Source organism: Lontra canadensis, unplaced genomic scaffold, assembly GCF_010015895.1.
Source record: "Lontra canadensis isolate GAN:19392208 unplaced genomic scaffold, GSC_riverotter_1.0 scaffold101, whole genome shotgun sequence".
NCBI classification, from domain to species: domain Eukaryota; kingdom Metazoa; phylum Chordata; class Mammalia; order Carnivora; family Mustelidae; genus Lontra; species Lontra canadensis.
In genome coordinates, this window is record NW_022631095.1 from 4765736 (window position 1) to 4779762 (window position 14027).

Below are 14027 nucleotides of genomic sequence, written 5' to 3' on the forward strand. Positions count from 1 at the left end.
TGCCCTTATCACAACCGGGGAGGTAGGTACAGTCATCATCCCCATTTTAGAGGTGATAAAGCTGAGGTCTGGAAAGGTTAATAACTTGCTCGGGTTCTGCAGTTGACACTCAGGGATTCAGCCCAAGGTTCCCTGATGCAAGCCATTTCACTACCTTGACCCCGAGATGCATCTCCAGCAATTTTAAACCTGGGGCAGCCCCAACAGATTGTGGGAGCTGGGCGGAGCCACATGTCTTTGCCAATCAAGAGTCAATCCATGGCAGGGAAAGGGTCCCCGGCAAGTCCCAGCTCTAACTCTGAGGGCTATGGTAAGCCCGAGACAGGCCTCGAGAATGGGACCATCCCATCCCAGTCCTTCCTTCTGGGGATAGTAAAACCAGTGGTAAGAATAAAGTGACTGGCTAAAGTCACCTATATAGTTAGAGGTAAAGTTCAGTTGCTAAGGCCTTTTCATTTTCTATTTGGCCTTCTCTGGCATAGAGTAGTCCCAGGATCCTCAGGGTATCTTACAGGTGAATTATAGATAATGGTGTCACTCCCACTGTGTATCACTCAGTTTAATTGTACAATATATTTCCTGAGCTCTTATTTCAAGTCCAGGATTCTGCTAGGGCAAAAAGAAATAGAATAAAAAATCAGAACATAGGTTCCTGCCCTTATGATTTGAAAAACAAAGTGACAGAGTTATAAAGGGGTCATTCGTGCACACACGCACTCATTGATTCATTCCGCCAGCTTTCAGCGAGCACCTCTTGGAGCTAGGGAACATTTAAGCCATAGAACCAATGACCCTGCTTGGAATATGAGACCCATTCTCACCGCCTTGTTCTTCTGAGCCCACGCTGCCCATCCATCTAATTCAATTACCTCCAAGTCAATGACCTGTCCCAGGTGCAATTTCCTGGTGCATCCAACAATGGTCTGTGTAATCCAATAGGGCAGAAGGAGAGTCAAATGGGTCCAACACATTCCATTTAGAATGTTTACCCGAGTAGACACCAACCAGAGAAACAACAATGGCAACAGTGACAAAACGCTAACCAGACTCTCTCTGGGCTCTGATAAACTGGAGCAGGATTCGTGGCCCTCCCCAAGTCCCACCTGTCCCTGGGATGTGGGGCAGCCTCAGAGAGGCCTCTCTGTTCGAGGAAACTAGATAGAGGGCCTGAAGGAGGCTGTTCGCTACGTTCCAGAAAATCAGTCCACAAGGGCCCCGAACCCTGCATCACACCAAGGAGCTGCCCGCCTCTCTGAGCACCCCACCAAGGCTGCCTGCTCGTGTCTTTGCCCCTTCCTCATCTTGAGCTTCATGTTAATCTAATTTTACCTGTGAGAAAATTGCCCGCACCTGCGTCGAGGGCAGGACGGTGTATACACGTTTTGTCGCGTCCTTGGCCCACTTCCCTGCTGGCTAATCCACGTGACGTCCCTGAACTTCCTTTCACAGCAAAATAGGCTTGCCTTTTTTTTTTCTTAAACGTTGTATTTATTTATTTGAGAGAGAGCACGTGCGGAATGTAGGGACAGAGGGAGAGGGAGAAGCAGACTCCCTCAGGAGGGAGCCTGAGGCAGGGCTTGATCCCAGGACCCTGGGATCATGACCTGAGTTGAAGGCCAATGCTCAAGCGACCGAGTCACCCAGGCGCCCCATGTCTGTCTTTCTGAATCCCTTACTATGTTTGAGACACTTTACATAAATTAATTCATTTGCCCCTCCCAATAATCCCAGGAGGCGGGTGCACTTATTGTCTATTCTGCATAGATGAGGTGCGTGAGTCACAGAGAAGTTAAGTGACTTATCCAAAGTCACGCAGCTAACATATGGCTTGGCCAGGATTTGAATCCAAGCAGCCTAACTCCAGGGTCTTTCTCTCCACCCCAGTGCTATGCTGCCCCATGGGCCAATCACTTTTAGGGCTCATAATGCTCCTCTCCAGTTCAGCTCTGGCTGGAGGAAGCCTTCCACCTGTGCTCAGAGGCCATGCCCACTTTGGCCCTCACTTCAGGAGGAAGTAACGGAAGGGAAAGGAAGGGCCTCGAGTTCCCATCAGGACTGCTTGGAAAAGGGAGGTGAACCCTTGGTTACCTGAGACACCCAGACTATTATTAAACTTGCACTTCCTGAGTGGGGTCATACGAATATAGCAATAGATAAGTAGCCCAGGGGGTTCAGTGTCCTGGGAGGGAGAGGCCGGAAGCACACTATGAAATGTCAGCGTGTCTGAACACATGAGCGCGGAAGCCTCCACGAACTGAAGAGGCCAAGCACAATTGAGTTTCAGGCTGAGGAAGAGAATCCCAGGGCCTCTTTGTAACTTCTCTGGGGCCTGAGTCTGTCCAAGTTTGCCCGGGACAAATCATGAATTACTTTCTAAACGTTTTTTAGTGCATAAGTCAGGTATAAAAAGGTGAATGGAAACTGAGCTAGTATCAGTAAACAGCGATAAGATAATAGAAATAAGATAATATCTCTTTCCCTAGGGGTCTTGTTTGAGCAAAATGCAGTTTCTTTAACAAGGCCATTGTCGAGACTCCCAGGAAGAGATTTCCAGATCCCCTGAAGTGGGGGTTGGGGGACAACCCCATCCACCAAGTATCCAGCTGACAAAGGCAGACGACAGTTCTAGACGGGGAGCTGTTTGCTTGTGTTTGGGGGTTGAACTCCACATCTGACAACTCCTTTATACGCAGCACCTGGCTATTCCTCGGAGGCCCCGTAGGCCTCACAGGAAGAACAGCTAGCGCCAGCCGGCGTGCCCTTCTGTGTGGCCTATGCCTTTATCCCACCAACTACGGAGAAACACAAGTGGCCCCTGGGCCAGTGTGTGTTTTTGTTAAGTTTTCCATTTTTCTCTCCAGAAAGTTGTGTGGGGAAAGCTTCTGAACTCTCTCCAGGAGCCCCAGCCGGACTACCTTTGGCAAAGGTAGAATGGAACATATTAAAGGTGTCATTAAGGTGTCATCAAAGGGGCAAGCAGGAGTCTTGGGTTCCCTTATCAACTCCCCACACAACTGCCAAGCCCCTGCACTTCCTGCCCCTGCCCTTGGAGGCTAGGTGATGCAGGGATGGGTGAGGAGTCCTAGCGGACCCCGATGCTGGGAAGATCTGGGGTGATCCCGCCCTGCCACTTGATGCTGTGCCTCCTACACGTTCCCAAACCTCAGTTGCCCCATGGCCAAAACGGGGACGCCACAAGGCTAGCTGGGGGGCTGCGAGGATGACAGGGTGTCGGGAAGGCACCTGCTCCCCAACACACAGCAGGTCTGTCTTCTTCTCACCCCCATTCATTTCCTGCTACCTCCAGGACCTCGGAGCACTACGGTATTTTAAGGTTGAGGGGTCAGATATGCGGTGGGCAAGGCGGCCCCCTCTCCCGCCAAGGCCAAGGCCAGGGCAGTGGCATCCCCGCGGGTGCTGGCGCGGGGTGGGTCCCCAGCAGCAAAACCGCTCCGCGGGACTGTCCTCCGGGGCGAGGGGACGCGGCCTGGGCGTGGGCCCCGCGCGCCCGGGTCTCCTCCCCTTGCGCTCCCGCGTGCGCCCGCCTCACCCGGGCGGGCACAGGTCGGGCCGCCTCCCGCCACGGGCCCCTTCGCGGCGGCAGCAGCCTCCAGGCCAAAGGAATTTTCCTCTGGATCCTGCTAGAAGCCTCGGCGCCCGGCCGGCGTGAGGCAGCAGAAGGGCCGCCGGTGCGCGTCCCCGCACCCGCCCGGAAAGTTGGCGCCCGCCGAGCCCAGCGGGACCCGCAGCCCGCGTCCAGGGGCGCCGCGGCCCGGACCCCGCACGCCGGCGGCCCAGCGCGCGCCGAGCTCCCCGCCCGAGCGGCCGCGAGCAGGCCGTCCACTCACCGCAGGGTCTGGACCGGACCTGCCCTGTCTCGCTGCCATCGTCCGGCGCCCGCGCTGAAATCCGAGCCCGGCTCCCTGCTCCCCCTCCCCCGTTATCTGCTAGGCGGCGCGGGGAGCGCCAGCAAGTTACGCGGCATCTGGCTAAAAATACAGGCTCCCTCCGCCCGGCTCGGGCTCGGGCTCGGCTCCGGCGCGGGCTCCGGCGCCCGGACCCTGCCCTCGTTCGTCCGCCCTCCAGCCAGCTAGCCAGCCGCTAATGGGATCTCTTCATTTTCTCTCCATTATTATGTCAGATGGGAAAGTTAATGCGAAGCGATCTCCGGAGAGAAGGCACCTGCTGCCCAGCCCAGCGGAGGGGGTGCGTGGAGGGTGCGGGTGGGGGTGCGGCCCCAGCTGCAGGTGCCGGCCAGCCGGCCGGGCGGGGAGCGAGCGTCCTGCCGCTGCAGAAGGGAGGCAGACACGTCCAATGGAGGTGAGGAGCTCCAAGCTGCACGGCGCTCCCGCCCTGCCTCCCGCCACCCCGACTGCCCTAGTGAACGGGCCCCGGAGCCTGCAAAGACGGCCAGGGTGAGCTCAGCAAAGTCTATTTATGCCCCATAACCAATTTGCATGTTTTGAGCTCTTACACCGTGTCCTGAGATACCGGCTAATCAGCCTATTCCAGATTCTGCCAGAGAGCCGCGATGCAAAATGAAGCTAAGAGGCAGGACCCAGATCTGTTACTACCATCTTCCTCATCCCTCCAGTCTGAGGGCGTTAATGAGACCTCACCCCAGGGGGAGGCTGGAAGCTCCCAGTTTTCTGTTCCGGGACCATCTTCACCTGAGGTCATTTTAGGGACAGATGTCAAAAACATGTTGACGGGGGGTGGTGCGCACGAGGTGGTCAAGTCTTGGGGTGACCCCAGATTGTTAAGAACAGGTGATGACGAGTGATCAGCAAAAGCATTGCCAGGTAACTAGGTCCCCGGCAAAATTGCTTGTTCTGACCATGGATGTTTTGTATCGCAAGCCCGGCTTCCCCTTCGCTCAAATAGCATCCGAAGATACAATCCCAAATGCTCTTTTTCCACCCCTCCTGCCCTGACACGTGGGTATGGTAGAACTGTGTGCGTTGGTGAGGAATTAATGCACTGAGCACCCGTTAGGTGACGGACACATTGCCTTACCTCAATTAAGCCTCACAGTCACCCCAAAAGGTAGATGATGCTATTATAGTTGTAGGGACCAAGAAACGGAGCCCAGGGAGATAGATAAAGGGTAGGACCACGGTCACCACTAGTAAATGGAGGGTCCAGGGGACCCAGAGCCCTTCCACTAACAGCACTGGCAAGATTCCTAACAGAAGTGTACTCGGGGCCGGGAATAGATAATGTGGGGCATGCTCCTGAAGGTTAGAAACAACTCTGGGTGTTTTCCAAAGCGAAGTGCTCTTCAAAGTCGTTCAACAATTAAGGCAAAGTCCCAAATAAGTGAGATAAATAAAAATCAAGAGAAGAGGTCAGTATATTGTCAAAGAAGAGTGATCTGAAGTATATAATGCAACTGACTCTCCCCCACAGGGGTGAAAACATTGGTATTTGAAGACTGCAGCATCGGAACATTCCGGGTCTGAGACCTTCAACATCATTACAGGATGAGATTCAGGCCAGACCACCTCTGAAGGGGACTGGGGAGCACCTGTCCTGCTGTACCAAAGGGCAAGATGTCTGGGTGGGGGAAGTCACCCCAGCCCCTCTCTCCCCACGCAAATGTTGTTAAAGCACACATCCCTATAGGGTTTTTGCCCCGCACCTCTTAAAACTGCCACTCAGATTTGCGAAAATCCTCTACGGAGAGTGCTTCAATTAATAAATTATGGTTACTGGAACAGCCCTGATCATAGCCCAGTGGAATAGCTCAAGGGATTCTAAAGCACTGTTCCAACATCAATATTTAGAGAGAGCAAGAGAAAACGCCCTACTCAAATAGAAGATGAATAATACACACGACACTTTCAAAAACACTGATAGAATGGACTCGTGCAATAAAAGATTGACTCTTTTTTTAACCGCTCTATTGAGGTTTAACTGATAGACCATGAACAGCATATTTAAAATGTTATGTACACCCCCATAAAGCCATCACTACAATCCAGACAACGAACCTCCAAAATCACCTCCAAAAGCTTCCTCTTGCATCCTCCTCTTCCATCCTCCTTCCTCTTCCCTCCCGCCTGCTGGTCCACATGGCCGCCAATACTTGGACGGTCAGCCCTAGTGTAGACATTCTAACAGATGCGCAGTAGTATTTCACTCTGGCTTTCACTGGCCTTTCTCTAATAACGAATGGTGTTAAACATCTTTTCAGGGGATTCCTCACCATCCACATATCTTCTTTGATGATATATCTGTTCAAATCTTTTGCCTGTTTTTGAATCAGGCTGTTTGTTTTCTTATTGTTGAATTTTAAGAGTTCTTTATATACAGAATATGTTTTTTAAAAAATATTTTATTTATTTGACAGAGAGAGACATAGCGAGAGAGGGAACACAAGCAGAGGGAGTGGGAGAGGGAGAAGCAGACTTCCTGCCGAGTAGAGAACCTGATGCGGGGCTCCATCCCAGCACCCTGGGATCATGACCTGAGTGAGCCCAAGGCAGACGCTTAATGACTTGGCCACCCAGGCGCCCCCAGAATATCTGTTTTTAAAGGTGAGATAAACTAAGACCTTGCAAGTAAAGTGAAATAGTCGTAGTTAAATATGAAAACATTCCCAGTCTAATTTTGGTACCCAGATCTTATAACTCTTTAAGCCCAGTGTCCTTTGTACCATACAACACTATGGGTTATACACAGTCACAAAGAAAAAGGATGTCACGACATAGTTACAGTGGACCTGAAGCTGACCACAACCAGGACAGTACTCTCACAGATGGGAAAGATGATGAGGTATGATCAGAGGACCTGAGTATCCAGGACTGCCAAGAATCCTTGACGTTAGCCATGACCTCATTAGGATTGAGGCTTTGCAACTTAAATATGCAAAGAGGCAAGGCCCAAGAGGAGAAGAAAGGAAACATCTTCATACGTGCTGCTCAGTAAGACCCGAGGTTACAGGAGCTGAAGTGATTGGCACTAAAGAAGAGAAGGCTGAAGGATATGGCACTTTGGATGCAAAGTCCCCTAGCACACAAAGAGACCAGAGCACCAGGAAGGGCCTAATTATATGGTGCCTTTTCCAGGTATGGTAGCCTGGTCACCATGATGCCGCTGTAAACTTCTCCCAGGCAGAAGCAGTTTGGTTCAAATGTTCTGTATTCCTGAACCCTGCTCTTCCCTCCCCCACCTGCTCCCACTATGGGAGCAGCACAGTGCTGGGCAGCGGTGTCCCATATATGCTGCTGGCTGACTGCAGAGACCCACCATCATAAGCAAACAGGAAGTCATGGGGTTCAACTGATGTAGAGAAGATTTCCATTAGACATTTAGACAGAAAGAACTCTCCAGCTGTCGGGGATGTGACTTAATGGAACTCATTATTCAGAAAGGGCTAAGTCTTTCCTGGGATCCTTCAGGAGAGCAGAGACAGACAGCTCACCATTCCATAAGGCCTACAGCAGCACAGAAAAAACTACAAGACTTACCGAGGTGTCTCTGGGTTCTAGGCATTCCAAAGGATAAGGGATTATTATCTTCCCCGTGAACTGACTGTCCCTCCTCCACCCCCATGACAATCACCCCCGAGACAATGCACAGCCATCCTGCTCCTTGCCTGTTTCCTTTCCTTTCCAGACCTGAGGGCCGCACTTTTGACTGCAGGAATTCAGTGTGCCCACGAGGTCTGCCAGGTCACGTTGCTGAAACCCAAGTAAGCGACAGAAAGGAACTGATGGGCTAGAGACAAAAACCGGGGTTTCTCAGGAAGGACACGAGACCACTGGTTCCAGCCCTGCAGGTTCACGGCATCTCGAGGGCTTTTCTAATCTTGCTAACCATTTCACCCACGGTCTCCGCGGTCCCTAGGCAGACAAGTCTAATGAGGGGCTAGAGGCTCCAGCTGGGGAGCCCGTCCCTGGGCCACTTCCAGCTCCGGAGCTATTCACTGTGGGACACGGAAACCTCCCGGGGGGTGGGCAGGCATTGGGAGCCCAGAACAGAGTTTGGGGCCCCCTGCTGTGAATGCCTCCATGAATCTAGTTCTTCCAGAAACTGGGAGAACACATCTTTTTGCTCCAAAGCCTGGAGCCAAGACTCTCAGGTACATGGGATTCCCAGATGACGGTGCCCCCCCAGAATGTGTTGGGGGAACAGGAACACGCAGCTTCAGGCAAGCAGCCAGCCTGAACCCAAGCTGGCTCCGCTCTAAGGGAACACGAGAGCTGGTGAATTCGGGGCCCACCCAGGATTCCAGAGAAGGGACTGCTGGCACCTCAGGTCCTGGGCAACAAGGCTCTTCCCCTGCCGTTCAGTGAGGGACATATGTCCCCTCTTGCATCTCTGGTTTAATCCTCCGCCATCAACTCAGACGTGGAACTAATTTGACAACAACAGCGCTGTTTGCTTTCCTGGGTGGCCTTAACATACTCGAAGTCAGTAGGCCCACCCGCTGTGGCTGAGCTGTGTTGCCTTCGATAAGGGAAATAACTCTTCTCTGCGTTGGCTTCTTCCTCAGTAAAATGGAAATAAGGGGACTCACTTCTCCAGGTATTATGAAAATCACATAAAAATGCCCAGCGCCACTATGGGGCACAAAGCACGTATTCAGTAAAATGACAGTTGACCCCCTTTCTCCCTCCTCTCCCTTCCTTCTTCTCAACTCAATCTTTTGTCAAAGGTGAATCCTTCCCACCTCAGAGGTGTGGGGTGTTGCTGATCTTGTGTCTGTTGCAGAAAATTAGGGCCTAGGGACAGATTCCCCAAGGTCCAACATCCATGGCTAAGAACACGACTCCCAGAGTCCCCCCAACACTCTGCTACAGCGACTAGAGCCCCTTGGACTGATCGTGCGCCATTTCCGTGTCCAATTCCTCTGCCGTGAAGAGAAGTTTCCAGTTGTGTGTCCAGCTCAAGCCCCTCTCCCGAACCCCGCGTCTGACAGTTCCCTTGGCAGCATCCCTGCCTCTGCTCCCCACGGCCTTCTGACAAATACAGCTTTGCCCTCTGCCATTCTTCTATCTGGCCGGGCCCTCGCTCACACAGGGAGTCGCCCTGGCTCCCGGGGCCCCTGGGCACAGATAAGGGAGGGTACCAGGAACCCCACCCTTTACTGGGAAAGGCAGGCTTCTTTATCGCCCACGGAGCCAACCATCAACCACCCTGGGGAGTTTGTAAACCATCAAGAGCACGGCTGCTGGGTGCTGGGAAGATGTCATTCCTCACAGAGACACGGTTGTGCCCTCCCTCACTAGCTCCCACACCCCTGCCCAATAATGAATCAGGAAGCCATTTGGCAGAATATATGCTTTAGCTATTATGCCGAATGGACTAAGAAATCCACTCTGACTCCCTTCAGACCTTGTAATTCCTTAAGCTTCTCGATGGTGAGAGAAGAAAGGGGAAAGGAGACAAGATGGTCTTGGTTGTTTTGCTATTTGATTTTGCGTGGCGAGCACCGAGTGGCCAGCTGCGTAGCCCTGGGCACCCGCCTCGCCGACAAGGGATCTCGAATGTGGACTCTATTTAGGGAGGTGATCAGAGCTTGGTATCAGGTCCCACAGTGCTGGCACTGATCTCTATCATGTTCCTTTTAAGAGGGTTGGCAGGCCCAGAGTCTATTTTTAAACCCATGAGAAAGGTGCTACACAGAATCCAGAGAAGTCCAGCACTAAACCTGGGATCGCTGCGGGGGAGATGGGGACAGCACAGCCGAATCCAGGATTTTCTCTCCACATACCCCCAGAGTTTCCCCTTACTCCTGGGACCAGATAATGACTCCTTCCAAAGGGATCTTTTTCTTGTAAGCCCACTCTGACTCGACGTCAGTGGAATTTGACCGCTCACAAGCCCTTGATTTGGGAAAGTGTTTTATGCTCTGGATCTATTTTCAGTATTGAGATTTTTTTGGGGGGGGCATATCCCCACTCCTGGTGTGAAAAATCAATGTGCTTTTGAATATCCTTGTCATCCCCCTCTTTGATTTTCAAATCATGTGCTCTGGAACATGAGCATGGCTGAGCTCACAGCCAAGAGGTTGCCAATGGGAGGGGTCAACAAAGCCTGACCTCCCCAGTGGTCTCCATGCCCAGCACCCCAGAAATCCTGCCTCTGGGCTGGAGAGAAAGGAGGGAGGTGGACCCCAGTGGCAAGTCTGCAGGGGACAGGATTATTTTCCCAACAGTGAGAAGCAAAGAGACATCCGAACGTCACCGTTTCACATCCAATAACCAAATATAGAGAGCAGAATGTTTTATGTACAATAACAAATTTCAACTACAGTATCCATTTCTGGTTTTGGATAAGAAATAGAACCGGAATTCCTAAAGAACTCAATGCCTTGAGAATAAGCAAAAGCTTTTGGCTGCCCGGCGGTTCTGGAACCAGCCAGGTCTAGCCAGGCAGGGAAGTAAGTAGGAGAAGAGGGATCTTCTCATATTCGTTCATCTCGCATCTCCACGCCGCGCACAGAAGCTGCATGAACTACATGTCTCAGCCAGGCGGGTTAAAAAAACAACACACGTGAGTGCTAGCATGATACAGACTGCACGCCAGAGGCTCAGGAAACGGGAGCTGAACTGGAATCCAAAGAAATTCATTCAATTCAGATTTTAAAATGAGTCACATCCATGGGGGAAAGAAAAAAATCAGCTGTTCTGTGCCGGTTGGCCAACTGGTTCGCTTCCCCACATGCTGTGATGGCCCCTGTGGAAAAAGCCTGGGAACCCCTGTCATTTCCCAGGTAGGGACGAGCCCCAGCTGTGAGGTAGGAAAGGTGTGCACCCCAGGGCACACCTCCAGCCTTCTCCTCCTTAACAGTCTCCGTTAGCGTGCAACTGCCAGTCCAGCCCTGACAAAGCCAGTGTGCTTCCTCAATCCCGAGGCAATGAGGCTGACGGCTCCTTGATGGTTCGTATCTGTCTGCTGAGGGTGGGAGGATGATGGCATGTCACGGGGTGCGAAAAGGCGTCCCCCCTCATCAGAAGTGCTGGCCCGTGTCCCGTAGCCATGCTCCATTCTTGCCACAATGTGAGGCCCTGGCTAGGTTCAGAACATACTGCCTGGCTGCTGAGTGAGGGGAAGTCAAGACTCAAGGTGGAAATTACACACATTTTGGAAAACGCATACGAGCCACACTTCCAGAATGGCCCGGTTCACTCCACTCTGCCCAGTGCTCCCACACCTTACGGAAACCTCTGCAGCCTGCTATACAGGGAGAAGCTACAAAACCAACCTAATTTCCACACCTGCACTTGTTAACATGCACAACCTTTTTTTTTTTCCCCTAACTGCCATATGGGCTTGACTCTTGGCAGTGAACCCCATGGCTCACTTTCCAAAGGATGTTCACGTCTTCCTTCAGACAGCCCTACGTGGCTGACCAGGAGATCTTGCTCAGGCCCTCTCCATAATTTGAATAATTCTCCCTGAAGAGAGCCAGAATGGGTGGCCCATAGCCAGCCTGACCTGCCAAGAGAATTCCAGAGGGGTCCATGCCCCCCGAAGGTCATCCAGCTTCTGGAGCAAGGTTTTCCCAGCCTGGGGGAGGTGGTATTGAGACACCTACTAGGAGGCCTGGGAAGATCACAGATCACACCCTACGACCCCCTCCCCTCCCCTCTGGCCCATAATACTTCACTCTGGTGCCAATGAGGTACAGATCCAAGAGCAGGAAGGGGAAAGATGATGACAATATAGGAGGTAAGATTTAAGAGCGAGGCGCTGTCCTAAGCATTTTGGATGTCAACACATTTGATCCTCACAATCACCCTTGGAAGTAGCTGCCATTAGTGTTCGCATCTAAAGAAGACCAGCTGTGGCCCAAAAACATAAGGTCATTTGCCCAAAGTCACCCAAGAGCACAATGGTGCTCTGGGCGGCGCATGAAGCAGAGGGAAGAGAGCTTCTCTGGGTTTTGCTTGATTATATGAGCTAAGGAATTGGGGGAGGTAGATGAGAAAAGCGAAATTCAGTGTTCTCCAGAAAGAATGGCTCGGTCTTGGAAATCTGAATACAACTCAGGGTCTCTATTAATTTGGGATTCCCGCTCATCAGAAGAGACCCCAGACCCAATCAGAGGTAGGTTCGATGCAGAAATATTTACATGACCCTAGGCCCTAAAGGGTTTAATGAGAGGGGACCAAGCCACGACCACCTCTTCCCAAAGGGTTGGGGAAATGGAGAGTCTTGAGACAATAAGGTGGATTTGAACCCCAGTCCAACTGAGTTCTCTAGAATTATCACAGTAACTTCAGTAACACCCGCTTCGGATCCAGGTGCAAGCAGCCCCAGGAAGCAGGTGCTAAGCTTCCACAACTGGCCCTGGGTCCTCAACCCTGGGAGGGATAACGATGTAGTGGGGTCCTCAGGGACTCTGTGCTGTGGAACCGTCCTTTCCTTTCGCGGGGGCCCTGACCGTCAGAGGAGACCCAGCTGTCCAAATGCTGACTGAGGGGGTTTCTTTTCTCTTCCCGGAGCCAAACCATTTCAGAGCAATTAAACCCAATTAAACTGGTACCTGGCCTTCCTAGCGTCTCCTACCATCTCCTGAATTTTGCCATTTCTCACAACCTGACAACAGGAGGACAGGCTCTTTCCTTCAAGATCCTCTTAATCTCGTCTCGACAGCGTCTTGGCGGTTACCACTGAAGAACACCTCGGTATCTGCCTTCTACTTCACAGGCGGGTTTTCTCTTTATCCACCAAGGCCACAAGAGCAGGTGTTACACACACTAATCACATGGGGCTCATCATATTATTCTTAATAATTGAATAGAGACCATTATCTTTCCATTTAATCCCCTTGTGAATTCTTCCTGGCTTCTCTTTAGGATATCATTTCATACAGTATTTATACCACCGCTTTTATAATTATTTAAATAAAAAGTGAGGAAATGGGTTCTAAATCATCAGCCACATCTGCATTTCTCTCTGTCCTGCTCAACTACAAAAATCCCCACCTACAATGGGTGAATCCCGAGGTGTGTTACTCATTTGGACCTTTCTAATCTGTACAATGATGAAGCATATCTAGACGGCCCCTTTTTTAAACCCTGGCTTCATATCTTTTTAAAGAAGTAAAGTGTTCTAGAAGTATTGATGTGCTTTCCATAGCTAAAACTTTGTGACTTTATGAATATCTTCCTTGTACTCTAAAATCAACCTGGACAAGTACTTCTACAAGCTTGTTTTTCACAATGACCTTTCTCAGCACTCCTGACCTTGAACTCCTAAATAAGGTATGTTGAGTATTGGAGAAAGAACAAGAGAAATGGGCAGTGAACCAAGTATCACTAAAAAACCCATTATCATTTCTATAATGACTGAGCTGGTTCTTGCCTCCAGAGAGAGAGAGAGAAACATTTCCAGGATTTCTGAAATAAGATACAAAGAGACCCAGCAACATTTCCAAAGGAAAATCATTGCCAATATCCTTATCGACCTTTGGTCCCTCAGGTGCTTTTAAGATGAGGGTAACAAAGATAAATGGTTGACATAAGGCTTGGTGGTGCTCATAGGTCTGCTTCTCATTCATTTATGCTTCCGTTCAGATATGAACTGTTGGATTGCCCTGTGTAGTCCAAGAACCAGATGGAAGACATAAATCAGCAGATTCCAAGGTTATCGCCCTTGGGAAGATTGCAAACCAGCAGACAGAAAGACACTGTTGTATGGAAAATAAATAGGACAATAAAAGGGTGAAAGTTTCAGTAAGAGATTCCCCGTGGCCCGGATAAAACCAAATGAGAGGTTCCCATAAGACATGCCAGTAGTTCAAAGGAGAGGCTGAGGTCCGAGGGGGTGACAGCTCTTAGGGAAATCTTTTATCGAGCAGTGAGATTTGAACCAAACCTCAAGGACTGACTGCCAGCTTTTAGGAAGTCATGGAGATCAGTTTCAATTTGCACCCCCTGCCCCCATGCTCCAGGTGTCTGGTTACAGAAGACGGAACACAGGGATCCAGAAACAAACACTTGTAAATACACCTATATATGTATGGCAACAAAAGAAATATATCTACTCTAGGGAACTGTGTGTTATGTAAG

The 14027-nt window shown here is 50.9% G+C and overlaps 1 protein-coding gene across 15 annotated transcripts in view; it reads right to left on the reverse strand.

Annotated features, from left to right (window-relative positions):
- The window catches only part of ANK1 (ankyrin 1), a 206343-nt gene that overhangs the window by 94083 nt on the left and 98233 nt on the right, over window positions 1-14027 (reverse strand). Inside the window, exon 1 of one of the 15 annotated variants that reach the window (XM_032837947.1) lies at window positions 3849-4013. The exons of 13 other annotated variants lie outside the window; for them this stretch is intronic. In XM_032837947.1, the coding sequence (XP_032693838.1) occupies window positions 3849-3887 (39 nt within the window). In that variant the 5' untranslated portion in view covers window positions 3888-4013. Of the gene's footprint in view, window positions 1-3848; window positions 4014-14027 lie in introns of those variants that run through there. One more of the 15 variants, XM_032837952.1, reaches the window with a different exon arrangement.